The following is a 19,896-nucleotide window of genomic DNA, read 5'->3' as shown; positions in this document are numbered from 1 at the left end:
TGTTGAAGTCTTTCCTTTGACGTTATTTGTATCTTTCCTCAAAATTCCGAAGGCTGTCTTGACGTGGAATTGGGGTGTCAGCTTGCTGGAACACAGAGGAAGCCTGGATTTCAGCCGACGACCCATGAGCAGTTCGGCAGGGCTATATTAATTCTTCAAAAGAGTTGTCAGCGCCATTCGACTTCACACAGCCAGATTCCCCGGCAGAGTCTCGGCGCCCGCACAAGAAACGCCACACTACATAAACCTAGACTCCGAGCCCTGAGCGCGTCCGCTCAGCGCGGTTGCCATCGAGCGTTGCTTGGACGATCATTTAAAAAGAACAAAAGTGAGCTTGTGAGTGGGGTACGCATAGCAACGCATCCCCAGTGAAGAGAGCGAGCCGAGACACGAGTGGCGTCAGACGTAGCCGATCGAGCTCCAGCATCGAATCTTGTTTCCTTCTGCATGTAACCACTGCCGATTCATTTGTAACTTTAGCACAATACAGTTTTCTTCTTAAACATAAAGCCTTACCTTACCTCCATCATTCGCCCATCGCTGACATGGCGCAGCCGACGACAGGATGTGAATCGACCGAGCTGCATTCGGAAGGGGAAATGACGCCACGAGAAGGAGCGACGCCACGCCGTACATTGTCACGGGACTGAGAAGCGACCATCGTCGAAAGCCTGCTCACAACCCTCGATAGCGGCATGATGGCCAACGCTACGAAAAAGTAACCTGTCAACGAGCTGAAAATACGAGGTCTACGATGTTCCGGACGAAAGTACGAGCTCATCGCACGACTTATCCGCAACAACACCACTTGCCAAGCCCCGGAGCCGACAGACTCATCAACGAACGACCAGGCTGCCTACGACGATGACAGGCAGGGGCACCTGGAGACGCTGTTTGCTGACAACGCGAGGCTTCATGCAGAACTGAACAGTCTGGGAGCAGAGCTCAACCGTGCGACCACGAGTGAACAATGTGAGACTTTATACAAGGCAAGTCACAACGTTCCAATTTTAACGGAACGGGTGACGACTCCAACCCACGGGCTGCACCATTCCGTCCCTGCTGACACAACGATGTCCTCGGGTTTGACAAGGTCACCGTCACTGAACGACGGCGCCAACCAAGACGTGGCACGCCCCGCTATGCCAACCGTTTCAACGCACGAGGGAGAACCATCTATGGCCCAGATCCTTGCAGCGCTTGTGAACACGCAGGCCCTGCTCGCCAACATGCTGTCGAGAGGTCCACCAATGACGAGCTCGATCGAGATTCATTCCACAAGCGATACGTCATCCTCAATCCCCTGGTTCTATGGGACGACGCATCAAAGTGCCCACAAATGGATTGGGCAAGTGGAGAGAATCGTAGCGCTCGCCCACGGGACTCCATCGCTCACGTTGGTGACAGCAGCAAGCCGCCTGACGGGATTTGCCAAGGATTGGCACAGCGTGTACAGTTCGCAGCATGACAACTGGGAGCAATAGAAGAAAGCGCTCATTCTCCGATTCAAACAAAAGCTGACAATGCAGGAGTTCCTCGAACTGCAGGCGAAGCGCAGCCTTCAGAGCCACGAGACCATCGTCGAGTACATATACGGTATTTACTCGAATGTAACGCGACCACGATTGTAACGCGAGGGGTGACTTTTCAGTGCCGAGAAAACAAAAAAAAAACACGAATGTAACGGGAGTAAAGCAGGGGAAAAAAGTACCTTTATTTGCTGCACATGGTAGTGGCAAAGACATCCCAGTTTCTAAATACAAAGTGAGTTTTGTTCATTCGTCGCTTTCATCGCCGTTGGTCGAGCCCTCTTTGTCACTTTCTTCCTCCCAGATAAGGTCATCCTCCGTGCCATCCATATAGTTCGATATACAGCACTTTTCAAACGCGCGAACTATCATGTCGTGCGGCAGCCCGTACCAAGCGGCGGACACCCACATGGCAATCTTCGCGGCGCTAGGTCACTTTATCCTACTCGTAGGTGTCAAAGCCTGATCTTCTCGCATCCATTCTCCGTACAGCTGCCGCATTCTATCCTTAAATGGTTTGTTCAGGCAGACGTCTAATGGCTGCAGCACGGACGTCATACCTCCGGGAATAACAGCGAGCTGCGTCTGAGTTTCCCGCATCAGCTTCTTCACTTCGGGCGTCAGGTGACCGCGAAATGAGTCGAGAACTAGGATGGAGGCGGGGTGGAGGAGCGCACCTGGCCATAGGCGCCACACAGTCTTGACCCAGTCAAGCATAAGCGGAGTGTCCATCCAACCTTTTTCTTGGCAGCGAACAATCACATCCCTGGGGAACAGCTCCTTCGGGATGGTTTTGCGACGGGAAATGATGTATAACGGCAACTTGCGCCCATCCGCCAAGCAGGCTAGCATCACGGTTAGCCGCGTCTTCTCGTTGCCTGTTGTCCTCTCGTTGCCTGTTGTCCTTATGCGAACTTGGAGGGCACCTGTTTCGCTGACAGTCCTTGACATAGGCATGTCCAGAAAACGGGAGTCTGGTCCGCGTTGCCAATGTGCCCCAACGGCATTTGCGACGAGCGGCGCAGGTCGAGCACATAGCGCTAAAACTCCACTAGCTTCGCTTCGCAATCTGCTGGTAGCTTCTGCCTTATCGACGTTGTTCGCCGGAGGGAAAATCCATTTCTTCGCATGAACTTTTGTGCCCATCCACGTGAAGCCTTAAAGTTCTCCCGCGGGATCCCCATCTCTCGAGCTACGTCTCGGGCTTTCCACTGAATCAGCTCAACGTTGACCCCCAATAGGCGATTTCACTGCTCAATCACAAACTCCGCCACTTTTTTTTCGAATTCTGTGTGACGGCCACAAGGAGGCCCACGGAAGCCTTTCGGCCGGGCTCACTCTTGAAGAGCGCTTCACGCTGGAGCCTCCACCCAAGAATAGTAGATTCCGCCACATCTAGCCGTCGAGCCGCGGCTGAGTTCCCGATTTCCTCAGCCATCAGTATTGCACTTCTCTTAAAGCGGGCATCGTACTGAACTCGTCGCGCTGCCATTTGCTCGAGCCGAAGTCGCGGAAGCACAAAGAAAATGAACCGCCCGCAAAACACGTCGCGAACAATAGGATTGGATTGGATTCGATGTTGCCAGCGTGCATATGTTGCCAGCACAAGGTTGAAAGATCGCTAGGTTTGTCATAGCCATTTTAAGGAACCAGTGGGGCGGCACCGCCAAGGCACGATTTGAGGTGCTTCGATTATAACGCGGACCCCCAAACCACTTCAGAGAGATTTTGAAAAAAACTCACGTTACATTTGAGTAAATACGGTACTTAAAGAACGCCATTCTGAACAAGGCACCATATCGTCTACCAGAGGAAGAAGGAATTTTCGTCATTCTCAGCGGCATCGAGGACGACACATGGGCCAAGCCACTGGCAGCACAACTGTATGGCACAGGGACTGAACTCATTGACAGAGCGGCTATGCTCGACGTGAGGTGTCGCGTGACCATGTGTGCCGACAACGTTAAGAAGCCGCCTCCGTCTACAAGCCGTGGTCAGGGTTCGAACCAGCGGGCGCCAGTCAACAGCTCTGCCAACTTGCCAACGGCCAACTTGTGCAACAGTTTTTCGGAAGCTCCGCGCACGCGACCCATTTCTGCTCGTTTGTGCTTCAATTGTGGCGACATTGGTCACGTTGTCCCGTGATTGTAGCAAGCTGAAAACGCCAGCAACTATCAGAGCAGATGAGAAACAGGCGAAGAGGGGCAACAGCAGCCACAGAGCAGGGACTACGTCTTCTAGGTAAGCGAACTGTTTTTTGCTTTCGACGGGCGGCACATTACCAATAGTGTAAGGTAATGCTAACAATCAACTCGTCCGCATGTGCATTGACAGTGGCGCCAACTTATCCATCATGAATGCCAATGCCTTGACTGACAATATTCCCTTGCATGCATGGGTATCCCGCGAGGACATTGAAGTTCTCAACCGCAGCATACGTCCAACTCTCGCTGCGATGCTTCATGTGACACTAGGCACCACGAATGTGCGACTCGAAGACGTCGTGGTAACGGAACTGCCCAGCGGCATCAACCTGATTCTGGGATCGGACTGGCGGCGAGTCGCGAACGTTGACGTACCGTTTCACACGTCCAATTATGTGACTATTATCCCAGTTGAGCCCACCGAAAAACCTTCATCGTCCGAAGTGCCACCCCCAAAACAAGGCACGCCACACCGCACCGGGGATGCGCTTATGGCGACATTTGTGGGGTCTCGGCGAGGCGAACGAGCGTATCGCCACGCCACACTCTTGGAGTGAACGAACACAGTAGACGCGGTCGGTACAAAGCACACAACATACATACATTTATTAACTAATTTAGACGATGATATCGTCCGTCAAATGTTACATCAATTTTAATTAACACGCTACCATACAAACAACATAACGCAGGGGCACACTAAACACACAATAACATGATAAACACACACTAACACACCCAACACACTAACACATACCCAAGGCGGCGTCGCCAACGCCTGACTTTCCATGTGGGACCCCGGCGCGAAGTCCGCGGTGCCGAGCACCGGGGACCCACGCTACAGACAACCGTTCGCGGCAGCCGCCACGCGCAGAAGAGGCTCGCTCAACTCTCGCCCACCACCAAGGCCCGCCTTCCGCCAGGGGCCACCGCCGGCGCTACCACTCTACCAACAGTGGTACTCAAAGTGAACACAACGCCATCTATCGCCCGGCGGTGGTCACCACCGAAATAAAGCCTTGGGGCGAGACACGTGCGCCACGCGGCACAGGGAACCCCACAAGGGGGGGGGGGGGTGTCAGTACTCCCACACATTCTGCTGGCAATTGGGCGAGAACGTTTCCAAAGATGGAGGGTTCGTGCGCCTCAACACGAAATGTCCCGCACCCTACGAAGACCTCACGAGTCTAGTCAAAGACACCACACGGAGGATAACGAAGGATGTCACGGAGGCAGAGAGGGAACAACTTCGCGCAATTCTGTTAACGCATGACCAAGCGTTTACTTCCAAAGGCGACACTTTGGGCGTGTGTCCTCACACTGAACACAGCATCGAACTCGGAGACGATATATATGTGTCATCGAGGCCGTACAGGTGCTCACTAGTTGATCGCAAGTTCTTCCGTGAACAGGTGAATGACTACCTCCCTAAAGGCATCATAAGGCCGAGTGAAAGCGAATACGGTGCTCCAACAATAGTCATCGACCAACCGCACCACCCGACAACTCCACGAAGAATGGTACACGACTATCGCAAGCTCAACGAGAAAACCATCAACCCTTCTTATCTTATTCCTGTTATGGAAGACGTGATTGACGATGTCATGCATGACGGATCGGCTTACTTCACTGTGTTGGACATGAAGACGGCATTTCTCACAATACGAATGAAACCGGACGATGTTTACAAGACCGCATTCGTCACTCCAGATGGAAAGTACGAATACTGTCGAATGGCCTTTGGCTTTTGCAAGGCCCTTCAGACCATGCAGAGTCATGCGTCGCACGTTGGCTTACCTAGGGCATCTACGTACGTGGACGATGTTGGGCAGGGAGCCACAACAGTGAGGGAGGCTTTGAATTTGCTAAACGAAGCGCTAAGGAGAGTGGTGATCAACGGCTTGAAGATGGATCTACGGGAATGCCAGTTGATTCAAGACAAAGTATCTTTCTTGGATTACATGATCTTCGCGAAAGGACGAACACTGGACGAATCCAGAGTTGCCGCTGTCAAGAAGTTCGAGCAGCATCGCAACGCAAAGAAGCTGTACTCCTTCCTGCAGTTCGCTAACCACTACCGAAAGTTCATACCGGAGTTTGCTAAAGTCACGCACAAGCTACAGCAGCTTCTGGCGAAGGACGTTCTTTTCGTATCGTTCGTCGCTCAAGAAGGAATCATTAACGGCATAAAACACGCCCTGAAGAACCCGCCAATTTTGACAAGCCTTAGCCCAGACTGCCCTACTAACAGTCACGTCGATGCTTCGCAAACCGGGCTGGGTACAGTGCTTTCTCTAACTCAAGACGAAAGGAGCGAATCATGGAGTACGCCAGCAGATCACTAAACGAGCACAACCGTGGTCTACACTCTAACATGTCCGAGTGCATGGCGCTCCACTGGGCGATCACTGAGAAGTGTTCGGTCTACCTGAGAGGAGGCCCTTGTTTCACAGTGTTCACGAACAACTTCAGCTTGTCATATTTTGTTTAGAAGGGAGCCAGCAACCACAGATTTGCAAGGTGGGCGCTCGAATTAGCAGAGTACACCTTCGACGTCAAGCACAAGCCAGGACGCCAGAACTCTGCTGCTCTCAAGGCAGTCAGAATCTGCAGAAGCTTTCGACCAGGGCGTGTCAACCTGAGACCCCCCTGCTACGCAGTAATGGTTGGCAAACACAGTCGCCTACACAAGTTTCAGGAGAGGGGTATAGATTGCAAAAAATTTCGAGAGAAAGCCAAGCACAAATCTTCAGATTACGAGATTACGAGATTATGAGACATACTTGTTAAGAAATCTCTCGAAGGAGGACGGGTTCGTCAGAAGGTGATCATTCCCGCTGCCTTCCGAAGCAGTGTGATGATCGTTTTTCACGACAACAACGGCCACTCAAGCGTCGAAAAGACAAGAGAAATGATCCAGCAAAAGTACTAGTGGCCATTAATGAGAAAGGATATACGCGAGTATATTAACTCCTTTCACACGTGCCAGACTATCAACGCCCGCACAACACAGGATGAAGGTTGCCTCAACCCACGCGATATCCCTACTGAGCCAAACGCGGTGATATCCCTGGATCACATGGGTCCTCTAAAGGAGAAGGGAGACCACATCCTCGTGTCTACCGATCACGCAACGAGATACACGGACACCGTGACTGTATTCAGCACCTTGTAGACGCACTATTCTGACTTCATGACCAACCGGTATATTCCGCGATTTGGAGTTCCTAGCGTCATTATTACAAACCAAGCCAAGGGATTCGTGAACAAGAAAACGAACCAATTCAATCACAGAATGGGAATCACTCATTAGAACTCCCCACCGTACTGGCCACAATCAAACGGACTGATTGAGCGAATGGTCGGATATTGAAGCAGGTGCTACGCAAGATGCTAAACAACAAGGACAAATGGCAGGAGGAACTACCCCGAGCGACGCTAGCAATCAGCGCTACAAAGCATCGTCACAGCGGCCACAGCCCATTTCGACTCATGCACGGCTATGACCCAAAACTCCCAGGAGAGCTCAACCATGCCTCAGTCGAGGGAGACATCGACAAGTCTCATAGGCTCGTCGATGGGACGCGCGGAAACGCAAAGAGGCTCGCGGAAACGAGAAAGCAGCTACTGCATAGTCCGCGCAAAACAATGGTCCGATACGACGAGAAGCGGGGAGCTCTGAGGTTGACATCAGCAGACCTTGTCTTGCTTGAGTTGAGCGCTCGAGGCGCATTACATCCTCGCTATAAAGGTCCGTTCGAGATAACGGCCCTTGTTAGAGGAAACAGGGCCCCACACTCCGGGCAAGATCAACCGAAAAATCGTCGTCAACGTGGAGCAGCCTCGTAGATATGAGGAACCACTCCTAGAAGTTACGGAACCATCGCCATCGAACAACATGTGCGCCTGAGGACAGGCGCTTTTTTCGGGAGGGCCGTGTCAGCGTCACTTGGCTTCACACAGCCAGATTCCCCAGCAGCGTCTCGGTGCCCGTACAAGAAACTCCACACTACGTAAACGTGGACTCCCAGCCCTGAGGGCGTCCGCTCGGCATGGTTGCCATGAAGCGTTGCTTCAACGATTATTCAAAAAGAACAAAAGTGAGCTTGTGAGTGGGGAACACATAGCAACGCATCGCCAGCGAAGACAGCGAGCCGAGACACAAGTGGCGTTAGACGTAGCTGATCGAGCTCAAGCACCGAATGCTGTTTCCTTCTGCATGTAACCACTGCGGATTCATTTGTAACTTTAGTACAATACAGTTTTCTTCTTAAACATCGAGCCTTGTCTTATCTTCATCATTCGCCCATTGCTGACTGAGTCGACCTGTAAGCTAGAAGTGTCAGGTAAGGGTCCTTGGTCTTCGTCATGGATGTCTTATTGATTTTCACTGCAGCCTCTGCAAGTCTATTACTCTAGGATAGTGAGGGCTATATGTATTGTGCTTGAAACCATAGTCTTGGACGAAGAGTGAAAACTCAGTTGACGAAAACTGCGGGCCATTGTCGGAAACGACTTCTTCGGAAATTCCGTGGCGTGCAAAAATTGACTTGCAGTGGTTGATTACGGCTGCGGAAGTGAGGTTCTCAAGTTGAACTAGTTTGGGGTATCTTGAATAATAGTCGGTAGCTATCAGCCACCACTTGTTCTTGAAGTGAAACAATTTCATCGCAATGCATTGCCAAGGCCTCTTGGTGAATTCGGAGCTTGTTAGTGTCATTTTCCTGTTTACTCTTGTTTGTATGCATTGCTGACATCGATTAACCAGGGACGAGACATCAGATTCTATGGTCGGCCACCAGACACAGTCTCTGGCTTGAGCCAATGTCTTTGTTATGCCAAAGTGTCCTTCCTGCAAGAGTCGTAGTATTTCTTTTTGGCATGAGTCGGGGACGACAACTCGCGATGCGTAGCGGAGTAAATCATTCTCGACAGTGAGATAGTGTCGGTGGTCGTAGAATGATTTTAGGTCAAGTCCTAAGTCTCTCCTGGAAGGCCATTCTTTCTTGCACAGCAGACGAAGTTGTGTGCAAATAGGGTCTGATTATTGCGATGCCTTTAACTCTTGTAAACAATGTTGCTTTATCGGAATGGAGGTTGTCATAGAGCACAGGAAAACTTCAACGCTTTCTTCGAGCTTGCTGTCTGCCGTCTCTCGCAGAGGCACTCTCGAAAGTGCATTTGTGGCTAGAAGTTCTTTGCCTGGTAGGTATGCAACCTCATATCGATATCGCATCATTCTCATCTTTTGCCGCTGTAATTTAGGTGTCAAGACCCTTTGAAGTGAAGATAGGAACCAATGGCTTGTGATCCGTCTCTAGCTTGAACATCTTGCCAACAAGATAATTGCTGAATTTATCGCATGCCCAGGCTGAAGCAAGAGCCTCTTTTTCAATTTAAGCGTAGCGCTTCTCAGTTTCTGAGTAACCTCGAGGCGTAAGTGATGGCAGAAAACTTGCCGTTGGTTTGCTTTTGCTGGATTAATGCTCCCTGTCTGAATAATGATGCGTCAGCCGGGACGACTGTTTCATTTGATGGGTCGTAGACTCCAAGGACAGGACCAGATAAGAGCACCGACTTCCACCTGTTCAATGCATGCTCTTGTGGAGAACCCCAAACAAATTCTTGATTTCTTGACAACTGGAGTGTGAGTGGCTGCAAAATATCAGAGAGAGGTTGGGAACGAATCTTGCGAGGTATATTGCCATTCCGAGAACTTTCTGCAGCTTCGTCCTGTTTATGGGACTCTCCAATTTCATTATGGCTTCAGCCTTCTTTTCGTCAGGTCTTATTTTGTCATCATCGAGCCAGTGTCCTAGGAATGTAAGGCGCTGAACATTAAACACGCACTTGCTGTCGTTCAGTGTCACTCCAGCCTTTACAGGTGCCTGCAGCATGTTTCGGAGTCTCTCATTGTGCTCTTGGCTTTTGGAACTCCAGATGAGGATGTTGTCTATGTGACAGCAACTCGACTGATGCCTTTGTAATATGTATGCCATCTGCTTCTGGAAGTGTTCAGGAGCTGACGCAATGCCGAATAATAGTTTGTTCAAGTAGAAGCGCCCAAATGGTGAGATGAAGGCGGTGAGTTTCCTTGATTCTTAACAAGCCGCGCCGCGGTGGTCTAGTGGCTAGGGTACTCGGCTGCTGACCCGCAGGTCGCGGGTTCGGATCACGGCTGCCGTGGCTGCATTTCCGATGGAGGCGAAAATGTTGTAGGTCCGTGTCCTCAGATTTGAGTGCACGTTAAAGAACCTTAGGTGGTCGATATTGGAGCCCTCCACTATGGCGTCTCTCATAATGATATGGTGGTCTTGGGACGTTAAACCCCACATATCAGTCAATCAATCATTGATTCTTCACAAAGTGGAATTTGCCAAAATCCATAGTTGGCTGCCAAAATCCAGAGTTGGCATCAAGTTTGGAGAACACCTTAGCTCCATGGAAAAGTCCGAGAGTGTGCTCCATAGAAGGAATAGGATGCCATTCTCTGAGAATGTGACAGTTCAGCTTTGTAACGTCGACGCATATTCTCACGTCTCCGGAGGGCTTTGTGACAACTACCATTGGTGCACACCACTCGGTCGGCTCATCAACAGGTGATATGACACCGAATTTCTGCATCCTTTGAAGTTCCAACTTTGTCTTCCCGTACAGTGAAATTGGGATGCGCCTAGGGGAGCTGATTGCGGAACTTTTGCTCCTGGTTGAAGCTGAATTTTATGTTCTTTGAGCAGGTTGCCGAGTCCTTGAAACACCGCTTGAAATTCTTCTTTCGGGTTCACTTTGTCGGCAACGGCATTTGGGAAGATCAGCATCTGTAGTTTTTTTTATGGCTGGCTTGCCTAGCAACGGAGTGCAGATCTGATCTAGAATGCATATATCCTGAGTAGTTGCATGGTTGCGGTAGATGAGCTGGAGTTGTGCCACTCCTGCTGCTGGAAGAAGCTTTTCATCTGGGCCATGCAGCTGAGGAGGAGGAGCTGATAGAAGCGGCCTGTCCTTGAGCGTCTGGAATACGTGCATCGGGAGGACGGCTTCGTCGGCACCAGTGTCAATGTTGAAGTCTACTGGCTGACCTTGAACCAAGACTGCTGCTTCCCAGTTTCCAGCATCCGTCGTCTTGATTGCTTCAAGAAATCCCGCTTCTAAAGTTCCTTGCTTAGTTCCGACACAATCGAGGCGTCGCGACATGCATACGGAAGCATAGTGACCTTTCCTCCGCCAATTCCTGCAGACTTCGGAGCGTGCTGGGCAAAGAGTGCGAGAGTGACGCTCTTGACAACACCAACGGCTCGGTTTCTGCTCTCTGTTTTTATTGGGGGGGCGGGGGGGTGGGGGGTGAAGATGACTTGCTTGCCCAATGTACATAACTGCTGCTTTTGTCTTGCATTGAAGCACATCGACTGGTCTGTGCACCGGATGCAACTTTGTTCAAAAATGGCACTTTCTGGTGGAGCTCCGTTTGTTGCTGACGGACACTTTCGATCTGGCGAACGGAATGTAGAGCCTTTTGTAGTGTGAGCTCTGCATCGAGCTGTACCCTGGCGGATAGCTGCTTGTCTTTTATCCAAACCACGAGGTGGTCGTGCACGAACTCCTCTTGAAGAGTACCGAACTCGCAATCTTTCGAAAGCGTGTGAAGCACAGTGACGAAATCTTTGGCTGACTTGCCATCTTGTTGCAGCCTGGTGTTGAATTTGGCTCGTTCGAAGATTATGCTGTGTTGTGGAATGAAATATTTGTGGAACAGCTCCACGACGGCATCGAATTTCTTAGAGTTCTCTTCAGATAAAGCGAAAGTGGGGTAGATTTCCTCGGCTTGCTCTCCCATGATGTAGAGAAGGGTGTCTACTTGATGTTGCTCGGGCTTTATGCACAAGCCTGAAGAGGTTCGGAAACGTTCAACATGCTGTTTCCACTTGGGCGACTTGTTCGGCGACGAAAAACTGAAGGCATTCGGCGCTTGAATAACGAATGACGCCATGATCGGTGCTTTTTTGCTTGCGGCGTCCTTCGCAAAAAGGATGACTACGACTAGAAGCCAATGTCCACTGGTAGCACCTGTTCTTCTGACACCATGTTGAAGTCGTCAGGGATGAGCGAGAAGGCAGGAGGCTGGTTTTCATGGACACAGGTTTATTCCAAAAACGCGTTCTAGCCTTAGAACCCTGCCACGTGCCACGCGCACCTCGAGCACACGCGGTCAACATTTTTGCCTGGCTTGTCCTAGATGGCAGCATCTACAACAGAAGGAGGTTGTTTCCTCTGTACTGCAGGTATTGATGAGTTTGGCGAAGTGTATGTTATATGTAGTTGATACTAGTTGGAAATGAAATATACGGATATTTTACCGTTCATAATAGTCGCACCCCGTATTGGAGCCGGATTTCTTAGAAAAAAAGGTATGTCCTCAATCTTTATGTTAATAAATAAAAAAATTTCTTGTAGGTCTCTGTCAATTAGAAGATGGTGACAAAATACCATCGCAAATACTGAAGTAACTACTGTATTCATCATACAATTAAAAAATTACCTTTAAAGCTTTAGTAGCGACTATATACAAAGTTACCGTAATTGTTGTACATTTTGTCAAATAAATGGAACGGTAATATTGTCTTTGTTAATGTTTATAATTATTTGTTTGAAATAAAAGGATGAATTGTTTAAAATGGCTGCTTTGCTTGTTGGAGAGTAAACCACACCAGTTGAGAGGGATAAGGAATATATATTTACATCAAAGCGGTCTGTTGCACTGGCATAGGTTCATGGCGAACGCTGCAATTGATCTTCGTCTTCCTTCTCTTCTCTGTCTGCTCGTACTCTTGCAGAATAGAAGAATTCTTCAACATTCTCCGCCCCCATGCAATTCGAGTCATCTAAGACAATGAAAGTTCAGTGGGATGCTCTTCGTTCTTCCTATGACAGCTGTTGATGAGTTTCTCATAACAGGCTCTGATATTTGGATCCCGTCCTCGGTGTTGCTCTATAATTATTCCAGTCTTTCAAAGTTGCCGCAGTGCTTTACAAGCACTGATCACGCTGTTTAAGACTGTCAGATTTTTAACACTGGCATGGTGTGCAGAACGGAGGGTACTCCTTTCTCCATCTTCTCCAAAAGTGCTCTGTCAGCTGAGCGCGGTGAATCCATCTTCTTGTAAACGTGACATTGGACCTTGTTTTGTTCGTGGTAGGGAATGCAAGTGTTTTTTTTTTTTTTACCTGTTAAGAAATGGTCTAGTGTCAGTACTTTGTCATCTGGTGACCATGATAAGTTTGTGAGAGGCCTGTGATTGATCACGGCTTCTACCTCATACAAGACCGTGGTCAACGTGGTCCTCACTGCTCTTATTATCCTTTCCCAGATGCTTCCCCATCATGTGGCCTCGATGCTGTCTCTTCTCTTTAACCACTGGCACATGTATGCTCGCGCATACGCGTCAAAAACGTCAAAGGCGCCTTTAGGCGTCGGCGTCGGAGGGGCGCACGCGACGAGGCGCGTGGGATCAAGTCGGGCTTGATATTTTCGGCACGCATACAACAAGTCACCACGCGTACAGCGGCGCCAACCAACCAGAGTCCGCGATGCCTAAGTTTTCCTTTTATTTGTTTTGTTTTTGTTCATTTGGTTGTTAGAAGGGTTGAAATAACTGTTATAAATGTTCGGGTTGCAAATGACAGCTTGTCTTAGAGTGTAGTGCGAATATTTATTAGGAGACCAATTGTTATGCCTGATTACTGCAAGCACGCTCCCCCGAACATCAGCGGAAGCTGGAATTTCACGGAGCTACATTAAGGTCATAACTACATTAAGGTGAGTGCATTAAGACGATAGCTTTAAATGCCTTACCAAAGCGAAAATTAATCTTTGGGACGTACCGGAAGGTCACATAACTTGACGGCATCATATAACATCTTCGATTGGTTGAAATAGGTTGACCATGAAGGCAGGACATAACCAGCTGAGGGGAAGAAAGCTAGTTTTGTCTCCAATCCTTGAGGCAGTAAGAAAATCACATTGGGCGCAGAAATATCGTGGAGGGAAGTAAGAAACATTCAGTGCATTGAATTGGAAGACAACAAGGATTCTTGCTTTTCAGTCATCTCAGAATTTTATGAAAATCTTAGTGGAGTCCATCGAAAAAACTTGATGTTATTATCTTCAGATTCCGGTGCCTTGTTCCCCCATCAAATTTCTATTTACACAGAGCTGGTATGCCACTCTCCCCTCTTTGTCTGTTCTGCAAAGAATTGTAAACTATTGAACATTGTTTTGTCTCATGTCGTAACTATGCAGTAATTAGGAAAAGACTACTACCTATTCTATTTGCAAAGCTAGGTTTAAGTTTAACCACAGAAACTGTTCTAAATTTTGGTGCCTCCATTTTGGGAAATTGCCACAGAGATATATTTGATGTGGTGTGTAATTTCATTCAAGACACTAAACGTATTTCAATATAAGGCTCACTTTAACAAACACTTAAAAAAAAAAAGAGTGAGGAAGCAATTTTCGAAAAGTGAATAAGTATGAGACATACACATCAAATTATGTGGGTTTGGCAAACTCGGCCGTCTGGTCGACTCCCAAAATCGAGGTATAGTTAATATATTAGTGATTATTTTATTGTCTTTTTTGCACACTCTGAATCTTCTTTTTTGATGTCTTCCTTCTATATCTTTTTCTTTTCTTTTTTTGTAAGCAATAGTGTAGTTACCATCTAAAGGATATTATGTGTTTTCTTGGACAGTACCCCAGAGTGGGTATGTGCCGTGGATTCCAGGCTACAAGTACACAAACAAGTTATCTCAGGTGAATCCATAAGGGTGTGCTTTTTGCAGACGCCGTCCGGTATTTTTGAAATAATGATATCAGTTATAGGGTTGCGCATGGCTCCTTCTTCGCAATGGCAGTCATAGACACAAAAGGGAAGACCTTGATTGTGGTTTCCGTAAAGATCAGATCGTCGGAGACAGCGGAAGAAATGGCCATTGCACTGGCCGTAGTCAATGGCCGAAAACACGACAGATTAATAATCAGCGACTCCAAGATAGCCATTAGGAATTTCACAAAGGGATGGGTCTCCACCGAAGCAGTCAAAATCCTGAACCACAGAGCATAAGACTTCTGGAACGGCAAAATTGTACCCAAATACCTGAAGTGGATCCCGGCGCACATGGGGGAATTAAACATCGAAGACACGACCATCCCTTAAAACCTCAACGAGAAGGCCCACCGAACCGTGCAAGAACTAACCCACCACGACTCGGACAGTGACGGCCCGGCCCCCCGCACCGACCACAAAAGGGGGGACGACTCCGGTGGAGGTGATGGGGATGGTGGAGGTGATGATAATAATGAATATGCGATACAAGACGACAGAGACAGACTGGTCACGTATCGTGATATATTGGCACATTATAAGCGAAAACGAGAAGAATATCCGCCACCACACAAACAGCTAGACAGACCTCAAGAAACAGATTGGCGAAGATTGCAAACCAGAACCTTTTCAAATCCAGTACACCAGAACAGAGTAAATTCCAGGCAATACCCACATCAAAGCTGTACCCTCTGTCAGCACGAACACGCAGATATGGCACATATTCTATGGCAATGCACACAGGTTGCAGTAATATACCGAGAGGACAATATAAAACCGGACCTTCTCGAGGAGCGTTGGCTAAGTGCGCTGACTAGCTGAGATCTGCACGACCAACTGTGGGCAATCCAGCGGGCCCGGACGGCTGTGGAAAGACTACGCCTCACCGCACAAAACGTCGGGGTGGCCTGAGCCCAGGCCGGTAACCATGCAGGGTTTCTTTTTTTTTTTTTTTTAATAAAGTTTTTCCGTCCGTCTGTCCATAAGGATACTGGCGAGTTCTTTTTTTTTTTTGTAACTAATGAAAGACGAAAAAAGGCAATCTGTTTTTTTTGTCAGATATGCAGGGTAGTTAGTACACAGTAGTATTGTATACTACAAATGCAAATAATTAGGTTTCGATAGCTTGAACGAGAAAATAAAACGCGAATGCTGTAGAACTCGAACGCATATATTGAACCGGTAGCACGGCTTTTTTCATCCTCCCTGCATCCGTGAAGCCATCAAAAAGCACGACTGCAAATTAACTCGCATGAAAACACGAATTCGCGAGCTTCCTAATACGTGTGGATATTCAGTGCCAGTATCCCGTATTCTACTCGCCCAGCATCACCACGCGGCAGCGGCGAGCAGAGGAGGAGCGCGCGCTCGACGGCCTGAAAAGAGTGTTTGCCCGGGCACTGTTCTGGCAGACTTGGTGCCTGTATATGAGGGAATATGGGTCAGCTGCCAGCTCGTAATAAGTTCACGTGCTATTGCTATGTAGTGCCAAACAGGCTAATAAAGAGTGTTCCACACTCGCTGCCATGGCTACTGGTGTCGCTGACTGATGCTCCCACGTTTGATGTGTATACCTACATACCCCATAAAGTGGATGGGGGATTGCCGCCGTGGTAGCTCAGTTGATAGAGAATCGGACGCATTATTCGAAGGTCGCATGTACGGACCCTGCCCATAGCATGTTATTTTTTCATCCACTTTTGTTGACATTTACATTACAATTACTGTGAATACCATCTTCTATACTTTCCTTGGCATGAGCTCATTATTTACTAAGGCAGGGCACATGGGAAGCTGCTACATGTCATGGAGGTGGACGTCCAAGTGGCGCACTTGTTATAAAAAGCAAGGGCTCCTGTAAGTGTGTGCTGGTAAGGAAGTATGCACGTAGCATGTAGCAGGCGCCATGTCTTTAGAGTACTGACAATGCTGCTGCAGCAAGCTAGAATGTTCAACTTATAGGTTCGAAGCGAATAGAGATTTGGTTGAATAATTATTAAATTAATAGTAGTATGTATTGCATATTAAAAATAACCATATTTGTCATAACCCAGCTAACCTGCACAATATTTTAATATTGAAACAACACATGTGCCATTCCTTTTGGTCCAATGGGAAGTGAAAGCGACTTTGAATACCTGTAAAATATATGCATTTTAAAGTGTACAGGGTATAAGCCAGGATCTAAACTTATGATGAAGTGATGTGAGGGTAATTTAACTTAACCTATTTAAGATTAATTCACAGTACAGCACCCCTCCACTACAATGAAACCAAAGCGGGGGGGGTTCACATACGCTCTTATATACATGTATTTGTTCATTTCCAATAACTTAAATTGAACTAGAAGTGAACTTGAATACTGTAATATTCATTAAAATGTTTGCAGTGCTCAAATACTTGTACAAGCGTAGTCATTACACCTCTAAATAGTAATTCATGTTATCGTCCCTTTGAAAATTTGAGATGAAGACTGTGTTCACTGGTGCATATTGTCTTTTTTGCCCGAAGCATTCGTAGCTTGTCATGGACATTTCTCAGGTGAGAAATTGTTCTCACATTTACAAACACGTCTTTGTTCCCTTCACTGAATGACTGCATTTTACTTTTCAGAGGTACTTCTTTCAACATGAGACTCAGCACAGTGTGCCACCACCTTTGGATGTCTCAACAAGCAAACTAGTCACCAGAAATCTAACAAAAGTGATTTTGCCAACAAATAATACGCATGTGTTGTGATGCTGTGCATTAAAACATTGAGACACTTGTGTTATTCCATTTTTGTCACTGCATTTTGTTTGATTAGGATATTTGAAGGCACGGCTTTGGAATTCCAATTTTGTTGTCAGGTAGCTGTTAGCTGCCAGACTGACACGGACGGTGAAAACTGCAAGCTTTCTGTGATGGTTTGAAAAACGAGCGCGATACGTAGACAGGGACTAGCGCTGACTACTAGTAGTTGGCAGTAAACGCTTGTGCCTGGCTACATATCGTGCTCATGTTTCAAACCACCATGAATCACCAACTCGCCCAATCAACCATTTTGACAAGGTTTTCATGTTGTTTTAGACCACAGTGATCACTATGGCATTAAGTGGTGATCAGATCTTTGCTTGCATACTCAAGAAGGAGAGTTCATTTCATCGAAGCAATATCAGTGTTTAAGCTTGTGTGAACAGTAAACTTTAGAATAAAAGCAAATTCGAAGCGAATAGTGGTTTGGTCAAATAATTTTAAAGCAAATCAAAATAGCATATGTCCATGTGATAAAGAAAAATATGCATATTTGTTGTGATCCAGCTAGCCTGCACATTATTAGAAAAAAAAACTTAAAGAAGGCATGTGCAATTGTTATTCTCTTTGGTTCAAAGAGCAAGTGCAAGCAACTTGAAATTCAAACTGGACTTAGCTTTCAGTAGAATGCATTTGATAACCTGTAAAATGCTTTACATTTTAAAATTTACTATGCTAAGAGTATATAAATCACTATAACAAGTTTTAAACCTAGACATTAATGAATTGATATCAGGATAATATTGTTACGTTTAGTAATGTATTTATTACGCTGTGGCATACTGGTATACTTCAAGGGGTCTTGCACCGGAGGCCTATCTCGCTAGCAGAACGTCCTCGTCCTCTTTTCTAATCTGCCTGTTCCCCGCTACCCACAGGCTCATACCCAAATCACATATGCAGTAACATTTCCCTCCGCGCAGACAAAGCCCACCGGGCGAGTTAAAGAGTCTCTCTGGGAATATAGCGCTTCAAACATGCTATGCGGACTAGTTCAGTCTTTGCAGATTCTTGGCCATTTGAATGAAGACGTGCTACACGGTAAGTTACATCGCTTAAGCGGTCTAGAACAACATAAGGTCCCACATAGTGTGCCAGCATTTTTTCACACAACCCACATTTCTTATTTGGCGTCCACAGCAACATGTGGTCTCCGCGATTATACGTCACATGTCGACGTTGACAGTCAAAACGTGTCTTCGAGCGATCTTGCGAAGCGAGGGTACGCAGGTAACCAAGACGTCGGGCTTTTTCTGCACGGCAGACGTTCTCGGATATACCGGAATCATGGTGGTCCATAAACGGAAAGACGGTATCTAGGGTATGACGAGGTGGCCGAGCGTACAGAAGAAAAAACGGACTGTAGCTGGTAGTCTCATGCTGTGCGGTGTTCAATGCGTAAGTGATGAAAGGTAGCACGCCATCCCAGTTCTTGTGATCTACTGCGACATACATAGAAAGCATGTTCGTGAGAGTCCTGTCAGTTCGTTCCGTCAGGCCGTTTGTTTGGGGATGATATGGCGTAGAGTGCCGAAAGCTTGAAGCGCATAGACGAAGCATCTCTTCCACGACGTCTGCAGTGAATTGTCGCCCAGGATCACTGATAACAATTTAAGGAAGTCCATGTCGTAGAATCACAAAACGCAGGATGAATAAACACACGTCAGCTGCAGTTGCCGATGGTATAGCAGCTGTCTCGCAGTACCGTGTTAAGTGATCGGTACATACGACTATCCAGCGATTGCCATTGGAAGACCTCGGAAAGGGACCTAGAAGATCAATCCCAACTTGCTCGAATGGAGTTCTAGAGGGTGGAATAGGATGTAGTCGCCCTGGAGGAGCACTGGTAGGGCGCTTGCGGCGTTGGCACTCGTTGCAACTAGAGACGTACTGTTCCGTCGTCTGGTGCATTTTCGGCCAGTAAAATCTTTCTTGAAGCCGGCAAAGAGTTTTCGCTGTGCCTAGATAGCCGGACGTTGGGTCATCATGCATAGCCTGCAAGACAGAAACGCGAAAACTCTTCAGAACCACGAGAAGATATCGTAAGCCGGTCGTAGCATAGTTCTTTTTGTACACAAGTCCGTCGCGCATGCAGAAGCGAGTCGCCGATGGTCTTGACTCGGTAGGAAGAAGCTCCTGTATGGTGTGGTCCCTTTGCTGCTCAATCTTAAAGGCGTTGGTATCAGGAAATGGCAGGTCCAATGGCGCGATGTAGGTGTCGAAGTTGCCCGCGTCGCAGTTGGTCAATGGAAGCGGTAGTCGCGAAAGACAATCTGCATCAGCGTGACGACGGCCGCTTTTATAGTAAACTGTAAAGTCGTATTCCTGCAGATGGAGTGCCCAGTGCGCTAGTCGACCAGATGGGTCACGCAGATTGACCAGCCAGCAGAGCGAATGATGATCTGTCATGATGGTAAAGGGGTGTCCGTACAGGTAGAACCGGAAGCGCTGCACTGCGAAGACTACGGCGAAACATTCTTGCTCTGTGAC

General features: G+C 47.8%; 1 protein-coding gene across 3 annotated transcripts in view; it reads left to right on the top strand.

The window, feature by feature from the left end:
* Positions 1 to 17,389, top strand: part of LOC119180577 (protein YIPF1) — an 80,764-nt gene extending 63,375 nt beyond the window's left edge. For 2 of the 3 annotated variants that reach the window (XM_037431682.2, XM_037431681.2), the window contains exon 9: positions 17,227 to 17,389. In XM_037431682.2, coding sequence (XP_037287579.2) covers positions 17,227 to 17,352 — 126 coding nt within the window. In that variant the 3' untranslated portion in view covers positions 17,353 to 17,389. Of the gene's footprint in view, positions 1 to 17,124; positions 17,155 to 17,226 lie in introns of all 3 variants that reach the window. The other variant, XM_037431683.2, reaches the window with a different exon arrangement.
* The last annotated feature ends 2,507 nt before the right edge of the window (positions 17,390 to 19,896 follow it).

The sequence above is a fragment of the Rhipicephalus microplus genome, chromosome 10, assembly GCF_043290135.1.
Source record: "Rhipicephalus microplus isolate Deutch F79 chromosome 10, USDA_Rmic, whole genome shotgun sequence".
NCBI classification, from domain to species: Eukaryota; Metazoa; Arthropoda; class Arachnida; order Ixodida; family Ixodidae; genus Rhipicephalus; species Rhipicephalus microplus.
This window is presented reverse-complemented; position numbering and strand designations above follow the sequence as displayed.